Below are 13,877 nucleotides of genomic sequence, written 5' to 3'. Positions count from 1 at the left end.
CTTGTGGCAAACTTTAAACAACACTTTTTATGGATATCTTTAAGAAATGGCTTTCTTCTTGCCACTCTTCCATAAAGGCCAGATTTGTGCAATATACGACTGATTGTTGTCCTATGGACAGAGTGTCCCGCCTCAGCTGTAGATCTCTGCAGTTCATCCAGAGTGATCATGGGCCTCTTGGCTGCATCTCTGATCAGTCTTCTCTTTGTATGAGCTGAAAGTTTAGAGGGACGGCCAGGTCTTGGTAGATTTGCAGTGGTCTGATACTCCTTCCATTTCAATATTATCGCTTGCACAGTGCTTCACAAAAAAATACAGTTTTATATCTTTATGTTTGAAGCCTGAAATGTGGCAAAAGGTCGCAAAGTTCAAGGGGGCCGAATACTTTCGCAAGGCACTGCCGGGGCGGCAGGGTAGCCTAGTGGTTAGAGCGTTGGACTAGTAACCGGAAGGTTGTGAGTTCAAACCCCCGAGCTGACAAGGTACAAATCTGTCGTTCTGCCCCTGAACAGGCAGTTAACCCACTGTTCCCAGGCCGTCATTGAAAATAAGAATGTGTTCTTAACTGACTTGCCTGGTTAAATAAAGGTAAAAAGAATATATATATATATATATATATACAGTGGGGCAAAAAAGTATTTAGTCAGCCACCAATTGTGCAAGTTTTCCCACTTAAAAATATGAGAGGCCTGTAATTTTCATCATAGGTAAACTTCAACTATGACAGACAAAATGAGAAAAAAAATCCAGAAAATCACATTGTAGGATTTTTTATGAATGTATTTGCAAATTATGGTGGAAAATAAGTATTTGGCCAATAACAAAAGTTTCTCAATACTTTGTTATATACCCTTTTTTGGCAATGACAGAGGTCAAACGTTTTCTGTAAGTCTTCACAAGGTTTTCACACACTGTTGCTGGTATTTTGGCCCATTCCTCCATGCAGATCTCCTCTAGAGCAGTGATGTTTTGGGGCTGTTGCTGGGCAACACAGACTTTCAACTCCCTCCAAAGATTTTCTATGGAATTGAGATCTGGAGACTGGCTAGGCCACTCCAGGACCTTGAAATGCTTCTTACGAAGCCACTCCTTCGTTGCCCGGGCGGTGTGTTCGGGATCATTGTCATGCTGAAAGACCCAGCCACGTTTCATCTTCAATGCCCTTGCTGATGGAAGGAGGTTTTCCCTCAAAATCTCACGATACATGGCCCCATTCATTCTTTCCTTTACACGGATCAGTCGTCCTGGTCCCTTTGCAGAAAAACAGCCCCAAAGCATGATGTTTCCACCTCCATGCTTCACAGTAGGTATGGTGTTCTTTGGATGCAACTCAGCATTCTTTGTCCTCCAAACACGACGAGTTGAGTTTGTACCAAAAAGTTATATTTTGGTTTCATCTGACCATATGACATTCTCCCAATCTTCTTCTGGATCATCCAAATGCTCTCTAGCAAACTTCAGACGGGCCTGGACATGTACTGGCTTAAGCAGGGGGACACGTCTGGCACTGCAGGATTTGAGTCCCTGGCGGCGTAGTGTGTTACTGAGGGTAGGCTTTGTTACTTTGGTCCCAGCTCTCTGCAGGTAATTCACTAGGTCCCCCCGTGTGGTTCTGGGTTTTTTGCTCACCGTTCTTGTGATCATTTTAACCCCACGGGGTGAGATCTTGCGTCGAGGAAGATTATCAGTGGTTTTTGTATGTCTTCCATTTCCTAATAATTGCTCCCACAGTTGATATCTTCAAAACAAGCTGCTTACCTATTGCAGATTCAGTCTTCCCAGCCTGGTGCAGGTCTACAATTTTGTTTCTGGTGTCCTTTGACAGCTCTTTGGTCTTGGCCATAGTAGAGTTTGGAGTGTGACTGTTTGAGGTTGTGGACAGGTTTCTTTTATACTGATAAGTGTGGATGACGGATCACCACCTCAAGCTGAACCTCGGCAAGACGGAGCTGCTCTTCCTCCCGGGGAAGGACTGCCCGTTCCATGATCTCGCCATCACGGTTGACAACTCCATTGTGTCCTCCTCCCAGAGCGCTAAGAACCTTGGCGTGATCCTGGACAACACCCTGTCGTTCTCAACTAACATCAAGGCGGTGGCCCGTTCCTGTAGGTTCATGCTCTACAACATCCGCAGAGTACGACCCTGCCTCACACAGGAAGCGGCGCAGGTCCTAATCCAGGCACTTGTCATCTCCCGTCTGGATTACTGCAACTCGCTGTTGGCTGGGCTCCCTGCCTGTGCCATTAAACCCCTACAACTCATCCAGAACGCCGCAGCCCGTCTGGTGTTCAACCTTCCCAAGTTCTCTCACGTCACCCCGCTCCTCCGCTCCCTCCACTGGCTTCCAGTTGAAGCTCGCATCCGCTACAAGACCATGGTGCTTGCCTACGGAGCTGTGAGGGGAACGGCACCTCAGTACCTCCAGGCTCTGATCAGGCCCTACACCCAAACAAGGGCACTGCGTTCATCCACCTCTGGCCTGCTCGCCTCCCTACCACTGAGGAAGTACAGTTCCCGCTCAGCCCAGTCAAAACTGTTCGCTGCTCTGGCCCCCCAATGGTGGAACAAACTCCCTCACGACGCCAGGACAGCGGAGTCAATCACCACCTTCCGGAGACACCTGAAACCCCACCTCTTTAAGGAATACCTAGGATAGGATAAAGTAATCCTTCTCACCCCCCTTAAAAGATTTAGATGCACTATTGTAAAGTGGCTGTTCCACTGGATGTCATAAGGTGAACGCACCAATTTGTAAGTCGCTCTGGATAAGAGCGTCTGCTAAATGACTTAAATGTAAATGTAAATGTGATAACAAGTTCAAACAGGTGCCATTAATACAGGTAACAAGTGGAGGACAGAGGAGCCTAAAAGAAGAAGTTACAAGTCTGTGAGAGTCAGAAATCTTGCTTGTTTGTAGGTGACCAAATACTTATTTTCCACCATAATTTGCAAATAAATTCATTAAAAATCCTACAATGTGATTTTCTGGATTTTTTTTTCTAATTTTGTCTGTCATAGTTGAAGTGTACCTGTGATGAAAATTACAGGCCTCTCATCTTTTTAAGTGGGAGAACTTGCACAATTGGTGGCTGACTAAATACTTTTTTTGCCCCACTGTATATATATCTGTTTGACAGCCCATTCAATTTGGCAGTCCATTCAGTAACAATGGAAATAAGTTGTTAAACATTATTGTGTTACCCTCGATTATTTTAAATACAGTGTTTACACATGTGGCTGAATTGTGTTTTTAAATCGAATCAAATAATAGCTCACACTATGAGTGGCCTAGCGTGCCCCCTCATGCTCCCTGACCTCTGACCCACCTGCCAGGCCTCCAGCTGCTGTGATAGGTTCAGCTTCTGCTGGATGGCGTCCAGGAGCTGGCTGTTCAGAGACATGATATCTATCTTACACTTGGCCAGCTCCGTCTCCACCACTTTCTTCCTGAAAGGCAGACAGACACACAGACATACAGCTTAGAGACAGACAACATCTCTCTTTGCTCTTATTCCGCTGAATCAGAGCTTGCTTATTTGGAGATGAATGTAAAAAGACTAATTGTTGTTATATGCTAGTCTATTACATTGGTAGTAATTTTACACAGGAAGCACATACAATTTGGTTGTGCCCAGATGATGAGTTATGTTGTGTGGTCTTACTTGGAAATAGCGTCGTCTCGGTCTTGTATAGCACTTTGGAGCTGTTCACTGGGGTCTCGTGCTTCAGACATGGCCCTCATGCGCTCACTCTCCTCCTGTACAGAGCACATCTCCACAGAAAACGTCGCCATCTGCAGGACAGGGGAGGAATGACACAAGCAACACTTATCAAACATCGTCAGCCTCATAAATAAGAAATCCCATCGAATGTGTCTCGCTTCAATAATAACGCTGTGCTGAAGTGATCTTGTTGGAGAACAACAGCGATGATGAAGCTCTGTGTGCAGTAGTACCTGATTATGGAGTTGTAGAACCTCTTCTTGGCTGTTCCGTGTTCTATCCTGCTCTGTTTCGTACAGCTCTCTCACTCCTCTCAGCTCTTCCCCAAGCTTTCGAACTTGGTCCTCTAGAGCCTCCTCGTCACTCCGCCGAGAACCCTGCTCACACACAACCACAACAACACACACACAGGTTCATTATATTGTGATTTCCACTCAATTGTAATTTTGGCTTGTTTTGAATAGTTCACACTCTTTATTAGATGCATGGAGGAACTATACACGGAGTGTACAAAACATTAGGAAATCCTGCTCTTTCAATGACAGACTGACCAGGTGAATCCAGGTGAAAGCTATAATCCCTTATTGATGTCACTTGTTAAATCCACTTCAATCAGTGTAGATGAAGGCGAGGAGACCGTTTAAATAACAGTTTAAGGCTTGAGACAATTGAGACATGGATTGTGTTATGTGTGCCATTTAGAGGGTGCCTTTGAACGGGGTATGGTAGTAGGTGCCAAGCACAACGGTTTGAGTGTCTCGAGAACTGCAACGCTGCTGGGTTTTCACGCTCAACAGTTTCCTGTGTGTATAAAGAGAGGTCCACCACCCAAAGGACATCCAGCCAACTTGACACAACTGTGGGAAGCATTGGAGTCATGTTGTAGTCCATGCCCGATTAATTGAGGCTGTTCTGGGGGCAAAAGGGGGTGCCGTGCAACTCAATATTAGGAAGGTGTTCCTAATGTTTTACACTCAGTGTATAGTATATCTGGTCAGTATTTTTCATATATGTGTGTGAAAGGTCCGTACCGTGGACTCATTGCCGTCTAGCAGGTTCTGTGTGAGTCTGCGTAGCTCCAGTAGACTGGCATGTAGGCTCCCCATGGGAACGTCCTTGGCTGAGGATGTCTCAGAGGACTCGTCCATGGAGGAGTCTGTGGACAGGGCCGAGTCTGTGATGTCGTTGCCTCGCAGGTGGGAGACGAGAGAGCGCACCTGGCAGTAGGCTTCCCACAGCTGGAGACGCAGCTGGAGACAGAGAGGGAAAGCTGCTTAGCAAAGACCACTGATAATAATAATAATTAGTTGGTGGGTGCTTACATTTCACCTATGTATAAGTATGTATTAACACACGTGTCAATTGGCCAGGGTCACCGTTGTCCAGCATCCCTGAAGCAATTATGGTTACATTTTTTGACATTGTCTGTTTAGGGTTTCAAATGAGTAACCTTTCGGTTACCGGCCCAACGCTCTAACCGCTAGGCTACCTGCTGGTTACCGGCCCAACGCTCTAACCGCTAGGCTACCTGCTGGTTACCGGCCCAACGCTCTAACCGCTAGGCTACCTGCTGGTTACCGGCCCAACGCTCTAACCGCTAGGCTACCTGCTGGTTACCGGCCCAACGCTCTAACCGCTAGGCTACCTGCTGGTTACCGGCCCAACGTTCTAACCGCTAGGCTACCTGCTGGTTACCGGCCCAACGTTCTAACCGCTAGGCTACCTGCTGGTTACCGGCCCAACGTTCTAACCGCAAGGCTACCTGCTGGTTACCGGCCCAACGTTCTAACCGCTAGGCTACCTGCTGGTTACCGGCCCAACGTTCTAACCGCTAGGCTACCTGCTGGTTACCGGCGTTCCAGGCGTTCTAACGCTCTAACCGCTAGGCTACCTGCTGGTTACCGCCCAACGTTCTAACCGCTAGGCTACCTGCTGGTTACCGCCCAACGTTCCAACGCTTCTGTTACCGCCCAACGCTCTAAGGCTAGGCTACCTGCTGGTTACCGGCCCAACGTTCTAACCGCTAGGCTACCTGCTGGTTACCGGCCCAACCCAACGCTTCTAACCGCTAGGCTACCTGCTGGTTACCGGCTACCTGCCCAACGCTCTAACCGCTAGGCTACCTGCTGGTTACCGCCCAACGCTCTAACCGCTAGGCTACCTGCTGGTTACCGGCCCAACGCTCAACTGCTGGTTCTAACCGATAGGCTACCTGCTGGTTACCGGCTCAACGCTCTAACCGCTAGGCTACCTGCTGGTTACCGGCCCAACGCTCTAACCGCTAGGCTACCTGCTGGTTACCGGCCCAACGCTCTAACCGCTAGGCTACCTGCTGGTTACCGGCCCAACGTTCTAACCGCTAGGCTACCTGCTGGTTACCCAACGTTCTAACCGCTAGGCTACCCCAACGCTCTAACCGCTAGGCTACCTGCTGGTTACCGGCCCAACGTTCTAACCGCTACGCTACCTGCTGGTTACCGGCCCAATGTTCTAACCGCTAGGCTACCTGCCGTCCATATAAAGTGTTTTGCTGCGATGGCCAGGAATCGAATCCAGGCCAATTGTTTGGAAGACAGCTATGCTCACCACTATACCACCACTGTGTGATACACTGTAAATCACATATAGAACAACAAGGATTCTCTGTATGCCACTCTCTCTCATCAACAGTGTTATGTGCATGCATGTACCTGCTCCCTCTCCTGTTCCTGCTCCTCTTGCTCCATGCTCTGTTCTATCTCACAGAGTAGGCTGGCAGGGTTTGGGCTGAGGCCTTGGAGACTTCTCTCCTCTGTGAACTCCTCAAAGCGGGCACTCAGATGTCTGTGGGACACCCGTACCTCCTGGAGCTCCAGCTGGCTCTGCCGTAACTAGACATGTACAGCAGTCAACAAACTGGTCAACACAGTGGTCAACACAGTGGTCAACACAGAGCCCTGATACCATACAGATCAATACAACACACTCAGAAGTACTCGTACTGTACAGATATCTATACACCAACATACACACTCTCACATTACACAGGAGTATTATGACACAGTACAACAGTTGTATCAAAACCCCTAAAGAATGTCAGAGATCGTACCTGTGAGACCTTCTCGTGGTACTGTTTCTCCAGCACTAGCGTCCCTTCCCTCAGGTCGTCAACAGTGTTCTGCAGTAGCTCGTTTTCCTCTAGTACGGCGTTAACCTGATCCTCCAGCTCTCTCTTACGCTCCGACAGCATCTTAATCTGACAAAATACATAACCCCAATAGCCAAGTTACACATTGTGCTATGGAACCAAGGACAGATAGGAGAAACTGTTTTGGTAGCTATCTGCACTCAGTTTTTGCCCTCTAGTGTTAACCTGTTTCTTTCCTGACTCTGAGGAGAGTTCAAATGTTCCAGAAGATTAAAGTACTCCCCCTGGTCCAAAGAATGTTTGGTGCCTAGCATAGGCGATTAGGAGTAGGCGGTTTCTGCCTCCCTCACATACAGGAATGTCTCTGTGATAAGTTGATATTCCAAATAAACCTGATAACAGTCTATTCCTTCATCAGTCTATACTGTACAGTGGACTGAAGGCTAACATTGCACGAACACCGCACATGTCTAGAGATGCAAGGCGAGTTTGTGTGTAATATGTTCGGTAGCCGCCCGAGCAGCTTACTCTATTAAACAAACATCAGCTCTTGTTCTTTCTCGTTATCCCCCAGCCATGCATTGACCTACGTCTGTTGATCTCCTTGGCAGCGCAGGAGGCTGACATTGCGTGTACAGATCAGCTCACTGACTTTGCCATCGGGTGGACATCTTTGTAGCTTTATGTTCTCTGTGTGTCCTTCAGACATTTTGGTTGACATTGCTGTGATTTTCTTTGTCTAGCAGGACTGTGACATATTCATCCTTGTCACATTCAGAACACCCGTTGCAATCCTGCGAACACCCAGACATTGCAGTATATCTGAGCTAAATATAGAACGGTATTGTTTTCACCCAATTACAGCGCGGTCTCCGCAGTGGGTTATTCCTCTCCAATAAGACCCACTTTAAAAGAGGAGGCTTCAGAGAGATATTATATACTGTACTGTATGTCATGGTATCATCCTATGACCCTGAGCTAAATGGCTGATATTACACATTACTGATATTACTGTGTATGCTAGGCTACGGTATCTCACGCTCCATAGCAGTACAGTGGGACATGTACACACACGTGACATGCAGCATGCAGACAAACCAATATAACCACTCACTTCCAGCCCTTGCTGCTCCAGTCAAGAGGAAGGATTCAATCATGGTATTAGAGGAGTGGAACAGGGAATGATTGATAGAAAAGGAGGAAAAACAGATTTGTATGTTTGTTCACTTAACTCAACTGTTTGAATTAGTTTGATAGCAATCACAACTTGAGGTGTGCATATTCTAAGATCTCAGGATATTACTTTTTCAAACCCCCACAGCATTTTAAAAGAACATTTTAAATAAACAACACTTTTGATAATGACTGGGGATATATTTCATAGGTAATATCTGTCAAGTTGAAATACATTTTAAGGAAGGTATCCCTAGGCTCCCTAGTCTCGCCTCAGCCGGCTGGCTCCCTAGTCTCGCCTCGGCCGGCAGGCTCCCTAGTCTCGCCTCAGCCGGCAGGCTCTCTAGTCTCGCCTCAGCCGGTAGGCCCTGTAGGCTCTCTAGTCTCGCCTCAGCCGGTAGGCCCTGTAGGCTCTCTAGTCTCGCCTCAGCCGGTACGCTCCCTAGTTTCGCCTCACCCGGTAGGCTCTCTAGTCTCGCCTCAGCTGGTAGGCCCTGTAGGCTCTCTAGTCTCGCCTCAGCCCGTAGGCTCTCTAGTCTCGCCTCAGCCCGTAGGCTCTCTAGTCTCGCCTCAGCCCGTAGGCTCTCTAGTCTCGCCTCAGCCCGTAGGCTCTCTAGTCTCGCCTCAGCCCGTAGGCTCTCTAGGCTCTCTAGGCTCTCTAGTCTCGCCTCAGCCCGTAGGCTCTCTAGTCTCGCCTCAGCCCGTAGGCTCTCTAGTCTCGCCTCAGCCCGTAGGCTCTCTAGTCTCGCCTCAGCCCGTAGGCTCTCTAGTCTCGCCTCAGCCCGTAGGCTCTCTAGTCTCACCTCAGCCGTAGGCTCTCTAGTCTCACCTCAGCCCGTAGGCTCTCTAGTCTCACCTCAGCCCTCTAGTCTCACCTCAGCCCGTAGGCTCTCTAGTCTCACCTCAGCCGTAGGCTCTCTAGTCTCTCAGCCTGTAGGCTCTCTAGTCTCACCTCAGCCTGTAGGCTCTCTGTCAGGCTCTCTAGTCTCACCTCAGCCCTGTAGGTAGGCTCTCTAGTCTCACCTCAGCCTAGTCTCACCTCAGCCCGTAGGCTCTCTAGTCTCAGCCTGTAGGCTCTCCTCACCTCCCGTAGGCTCTCTAGTCTCACCTCAGCCGTAGGCTCTCTAGTCTCACCTCAGCCCGTAGGCTCTCTAGTCTCACCTCAGCCCGTAGGCTCTCTAGTCTCACCTCAGCCCGTAGGCTCTCTAGTCTCACCTCAGCCTGTAGGCTCTCTAGTCTCACCTCAGCCTGTAGGCTCTCTAGTCGTGTCATGTGCTGGTTGGTGGAGATGCTCTTCTCTCTGAAGTCATCCCGTAACGAGTGGACCTGAGTGGACAGCTGCCTCTCCACCTCTGTAGCCTGGAGACGAAACACACCCCAGAAACAGGGTGTTGGCACAAAATACATGAATAAATATTTGAATAACATGTTATTAATAAAAATTCAACATTATTCACTCCTTCAGGGGCATTACCAGATTACAAATAAACATCTTCTGCATAGAATACAAAGTGCATAAGAGTAGTGTTGTAAAGTCATAATTCAAAACAGTAGTATTATGCAGTCTGTTCAGTGTAGAGCAACTCCTGTTGTTTGTTGCTGCTTTGAGTGCGTCTCTCAGCAAGGAGCCTCGTGTTCACCACAGCTCTGGGAACATAACTCATCCCTCCAGCGCTTGATTCAGAGCAGCGTGACCTCACTCCTTATGCACAACAATACTGACACACAATGAAATGTTCCACTGATTCGGTGAGCGAGTTCATTAGAACGTGCGTTGAAGATGTCGTTCCCATAGCAATGATTAAAACATTCCCAAACCAGAAACCGTGGATTGATGGCAGCATTCGTGTGAAACTGAAAGCGCGAACCACTGCTTTTAATCAGGGCAAGGTGACCGGAAACATGACCGAATACAAACAGTGTAACTATTCCCTCCGCAAGGCAATCAAACAAGCTAAGCGTCAGTATAGAGACAAAGTAGAATCTCAATTCAACTGCTCAGACACAAGAGGTATGTGGCAGGGTCTACAGTCAATCACGGATTACAAAAAGAAAACCAGCCCCGTCACGGACCAGGATGTCTTGCTCCCAGGCAGACTAAATAACTTTTTTGCCTGCTTTGAGGACAACACAGTGCCACTGACACGGCCCGCAACTAAAACATGCAGACTCTCCTTCACTGCAGCCGACGTGAGGAAAACATTTAAACGTGTCAACCCTCGCAAGGCTGCAGTCCCAGACGGCATCCCCAGCCGCGCCCTCAGATCATGCGCAGACCAGCTGGCTGGTGTGTTTACGGACATATTCAATCAATCCCTATCCCAGTCTGTTGTTCCCACATGCTTCAAGAGGGCCACCATTGTTCCTGTTCCCAAGAAAGCTAAGGTAACTGAGCTAAACGACTACCGCCCTGTAGCACTCACTTCAGTCATCATGAAGTGCTTTGAGAGACTAGTCAAGGACCATATCACCTCCACCCTACCTGACACCCTAGACCCACTCCAATTTGCTTACCGCCCAAATAGGTCCACAGACGATGCAATCTCAACCACACTGCCCTAACCCATCTGGACAAGAGGAATACCTATGTGAGAATGCTGTTCATCGACTACAGCTCGGCATTTAACACCATAGTGCCCTCCAAGCTCGTCATCAAGCTCGAGACCCTGGGTCTCGACCCCACCCTGTGCAACTGGGTACTGGACTTCCTGACGGGCCGCCCCCAGGTGGTGAGGGTAGGCAACAACATCTCCACCCCGCTGATCCTCAACACTGGGGCCCCACAAGGGTGCGTTCTGAGCCCTCTCCTGTACTCCCTGTTCACCCACGACTGCGTGGCCACGCACGCCTCCAACTCAATCATCAAGTTTGCTGACGACACAACAGTGGTAGGCTTGATTACCAACAACGACGAGACGGCCTACAGGGAGGAGGTGAGGGCCCTCGGAGTGTGGTGTCAGGAAAATAACCTCACACTCAACGTCAACAAAACTAAGGAGAGGATTGTGGACTTCAGGAAACAGCAGAGGGAACACCCCCCTATCCACATCGATGGAACAGTAATGGAGAGGGTAGTAAGTTTTAAGTTCCTCGGCGTACACATCACAGACAAACTGAATTGGTCCACCCACACAGACAGCATCGTGAAGAAGGCGCAGCAGCGCCTCTTCAACCTCAGGAGGCTGAAGAAATTCGGCTTGTCACCAAAAGCACTCACAAACTTCTACAGATGCACAATCGAGAGCATCCTGTCGGGCTGTATCACTGCCTGGTACGGCAACTGCTCCGCCCACAAACGTAAGGCTCTCCAGAGGGTAGTGAGGTCTGCACAACGCATCACCGGGGGCAAACTACCTGCCCTCCAGGACACCTACACCACCCGATGTCACAGGAAGGCCATAAAGATCATCAAGGACAACAACCACCCGAGCCACTGCCTGTTCACCCCGCTATCATCCAGAAGGCGAGGTCAGTACAGGTGCATCAAAGCTGGGACCGAGAGACTGAAAAACAGCTTCTATCTCAAGGCCATCAGACTGTTAAACAGCCACCACTAACATTGAGTGGCTGCTGCCAACACTGACTCAACTCCAGCCACTTTAATAATGGGAATGGATGGGAAATGTAAAATATATCACTAGCCACTTTAAACAATGCTACCTAATATAATGTTTACATACCCTACATTATTCATCTCATATGTATACGTATATATTGTACTCTATATCATCTACTGCATCTTTATGTAATACATGTATCACTAGCCACTTTAACTATGCCACTTTGTTTACATACTCATCTCATATGTATATACTGCACTCAATACCACCTACTGTATCTTGCCCATGCCGCTCTGTACCATCACTCATTCATATATCTTTATGTACATATTCTTTATCCCCTTACACTTGTGTCTAAGGTAGTAGTTTTGGAATTGTTAGCTAGATTACTTGTTGGTTATTACTGCATTGTCGGAACTAGAAGCACAAGCATTTCGCTACACTCGCATTAACATCTGCTAACCATGTGTATGTGACAAATAAGATTTGATTTGATTTGACAACATATTGTCCACACACACTAATGCCCCTTACATACTTCACATGGCGCAATTTACACATTTTTATTTTATTTAACATTTATTTAACTAGGCAAGTCAGTTAAGAACAAATTCTTATTTACAATGACAGCCTACCCTGCCCAAACCCGGACAACGCTGGGCCACTTGTGTGCCGCCCTATGGGACTCCCAATCACGGCCGGATGCAATACAGCCTGGATACGAACCAGGGACTGTAGTGATGCCTTTTGACCGCTGCGCCACTCGGGAGCCCATGGTGAGACACGTTCTGAGTGAGTAACCCACATTGTAAATGCTTTGAGTGCTATTTGATTTGACACAATGTCGCCTCTGAGTCACCACAGTGTTCCTGGAACTGGTACATTCCGCTGCGCAGTATAACTGTTCCTGTGAAAGCACAGGTTTGAGTAACTCTTGGCCTTTAGAATCTGGAATGTTCCATTTGAAGCTGGGCCCCTCCTTCTGAGTGCAGCAGAGTGCAGGAGAAGCCCCTTCCCTGGCTGAGATCATTGGACTGTTCTGATCACCCCACTGCCTACCGGCCGAGTGCAGATCGCAAAGTCAGACCGACAGAACTTCATTAGCATAAGTGAGGCTGCACTCAGGAAGCCCAGACTCTGATTGTCATCATCACTGCCATGGTAATGGACGGTGGAATCCGGGATACCACTCCCTCACTCCTCTCCAGCCTCTGCACTGAGAAAAATAAATGCCATATAACAAAGCAATCATTGATTTATTCACTGGAGACAAAGTCAACTTAACAGATCTTACTGAGAATATAGAGACCTGATAAACGGCCCGTACACACTGTACGATGCGTTTACACAATCCTCTGACTACACTATTTCACTCCATCATGGCACTTCAGTATCTAGAATCTAGTAGCTCTGTGTCCTCATTAGAGATTCTAGAGAACACTCATCCACAATCAAAGGTCAGGTGTATACTACCTCTGACAAATAAGAACCAGGTGGAATCAAATCTCGACATGGATTTGCTACAAAGATCATATCCGTGGCAGGATGTTCGATATGTTTGCCTCTAGGTAGCAGTGTGGTATTTCTAGGTTATTTCAGTCAGTGGTTGCAGTGTTGGCCACACTGGTGACTGGTGAGGCCTTGGTGAGTAGGGACTGTATGAGACAGGTCAGAAGAAGGCTACAGCCTCTCTCTAATGCCAAGTCCTAAACAGTGTTATCTTTTCTACTACAGTAAGTCTACTGTAAGTGAATTTAAGATTTATGTGAGAGGGTAATTGTTTCTCCATTGGACAGCTGTTTGAGTTTTGGAAACCAGCGTGGCGTAGAGAGATGTCCACTCTGTAATGTCTGCTGTAAAAAACTAAAAGGGCTACTTCCATTCACACTTGATGCACTTGTGTCCTTAAATAACTCAGAGAGGAGTTGTACTATTGATGTATTCTGTCTGGGTAACCAAGGGCAGAACAATCTGTAAACTAGACACTTTCAGTTGTACCATATCACTGCTCCAACACAGGAAGAGTTTGGTCCGTGCACTGTGCTTACAACAAGAAGGAAACGTTTTTGTTGTGGCTCTTTCACAAGTATTGAATCCCTTCCACATCAAAGTCCATGTACCCCTTTTTCATAATGGCACCTTGTTGTCCCCAGTGATGCGTGGAATGAATGATATGTAGCCTACACTAAATGCAGAATCATATTCACTTTGATGCATTTATAGACATTCAGACATAGGGTACAACACACCAGCTCTACTCTACTCTCCTAACCAGGCCAGGATGATCCATACAG

The 13,877-nt window shown here is 47.8% G+C and overlaps 1 protein-coding gene across 1 annotated transcript in view; it reads right to left on the bottom strand.

Annotated features, from left to right (window-relative positions):
- LOC115139926 (BICD family-like cargo adapter 1) overlaps positions 1 to 13,877 on the bottom strand; it is a 36,844-nt gene that overhangs the window by 7,004 nt on the left and 15,963 nt on the right. Inside the window, exons 3-10 of the mRNA XM_029677810.2 lie at positions 9,266 to 9,382; positions 7,965 to 7,976; positions 6,812 to 6,958; positions 6,414 to 6,593; positions 4,755 to 4,973; positions 3,957 to 4,100; positions 3,664 to 3,794; positions 3,328 to 3,448 (exon numbers count right to left, since the gene is read on the bottom strand). Of these exons, the coding sequence (XP_029533670.1) occupies positions 3,328 to 3,448; positions 3,664 to 3,794; positions 3,957 to 4,100; positions 4,755 to 4,973; positions 6,414 to 6,593; positions 6,812 to 6,958; positions 7,965 to 7,976; positions 9,266 to 9,382 (1,071 nt within the window). The remainder of the gene's footprint in view (positions 1 to 3,327; positions 3,449 to 3,663; positions 3,795 to 3,956; positions 4,101 to 4,754; positions 4,974 to 6,413; positions 6,594 to 6,811; positions 6,959 to 7,964; positions 7,977 to 9,265; positions 9,383 to 13,877) is intronic.

Source organism: Oncorhynchus nerka, linkage group LG13 (genome assembly GCF_034236695.1).
Source record: "Oncorhynchus nerka isolate Pitt River linkage group LG13, Oner_Uvic_2.0, whole genome shotgun sequence".
Classification (NCBI taxonomy): Eukaryota; Metazoa; Chordata; class Actinopteri; order Salmoniformes; family Salmonidae; genus Oncorhynchus; species Oncorhynchus nerka.
This window is presented reverse-complemented; position numbering and strand designations above follow the sequence as displayed.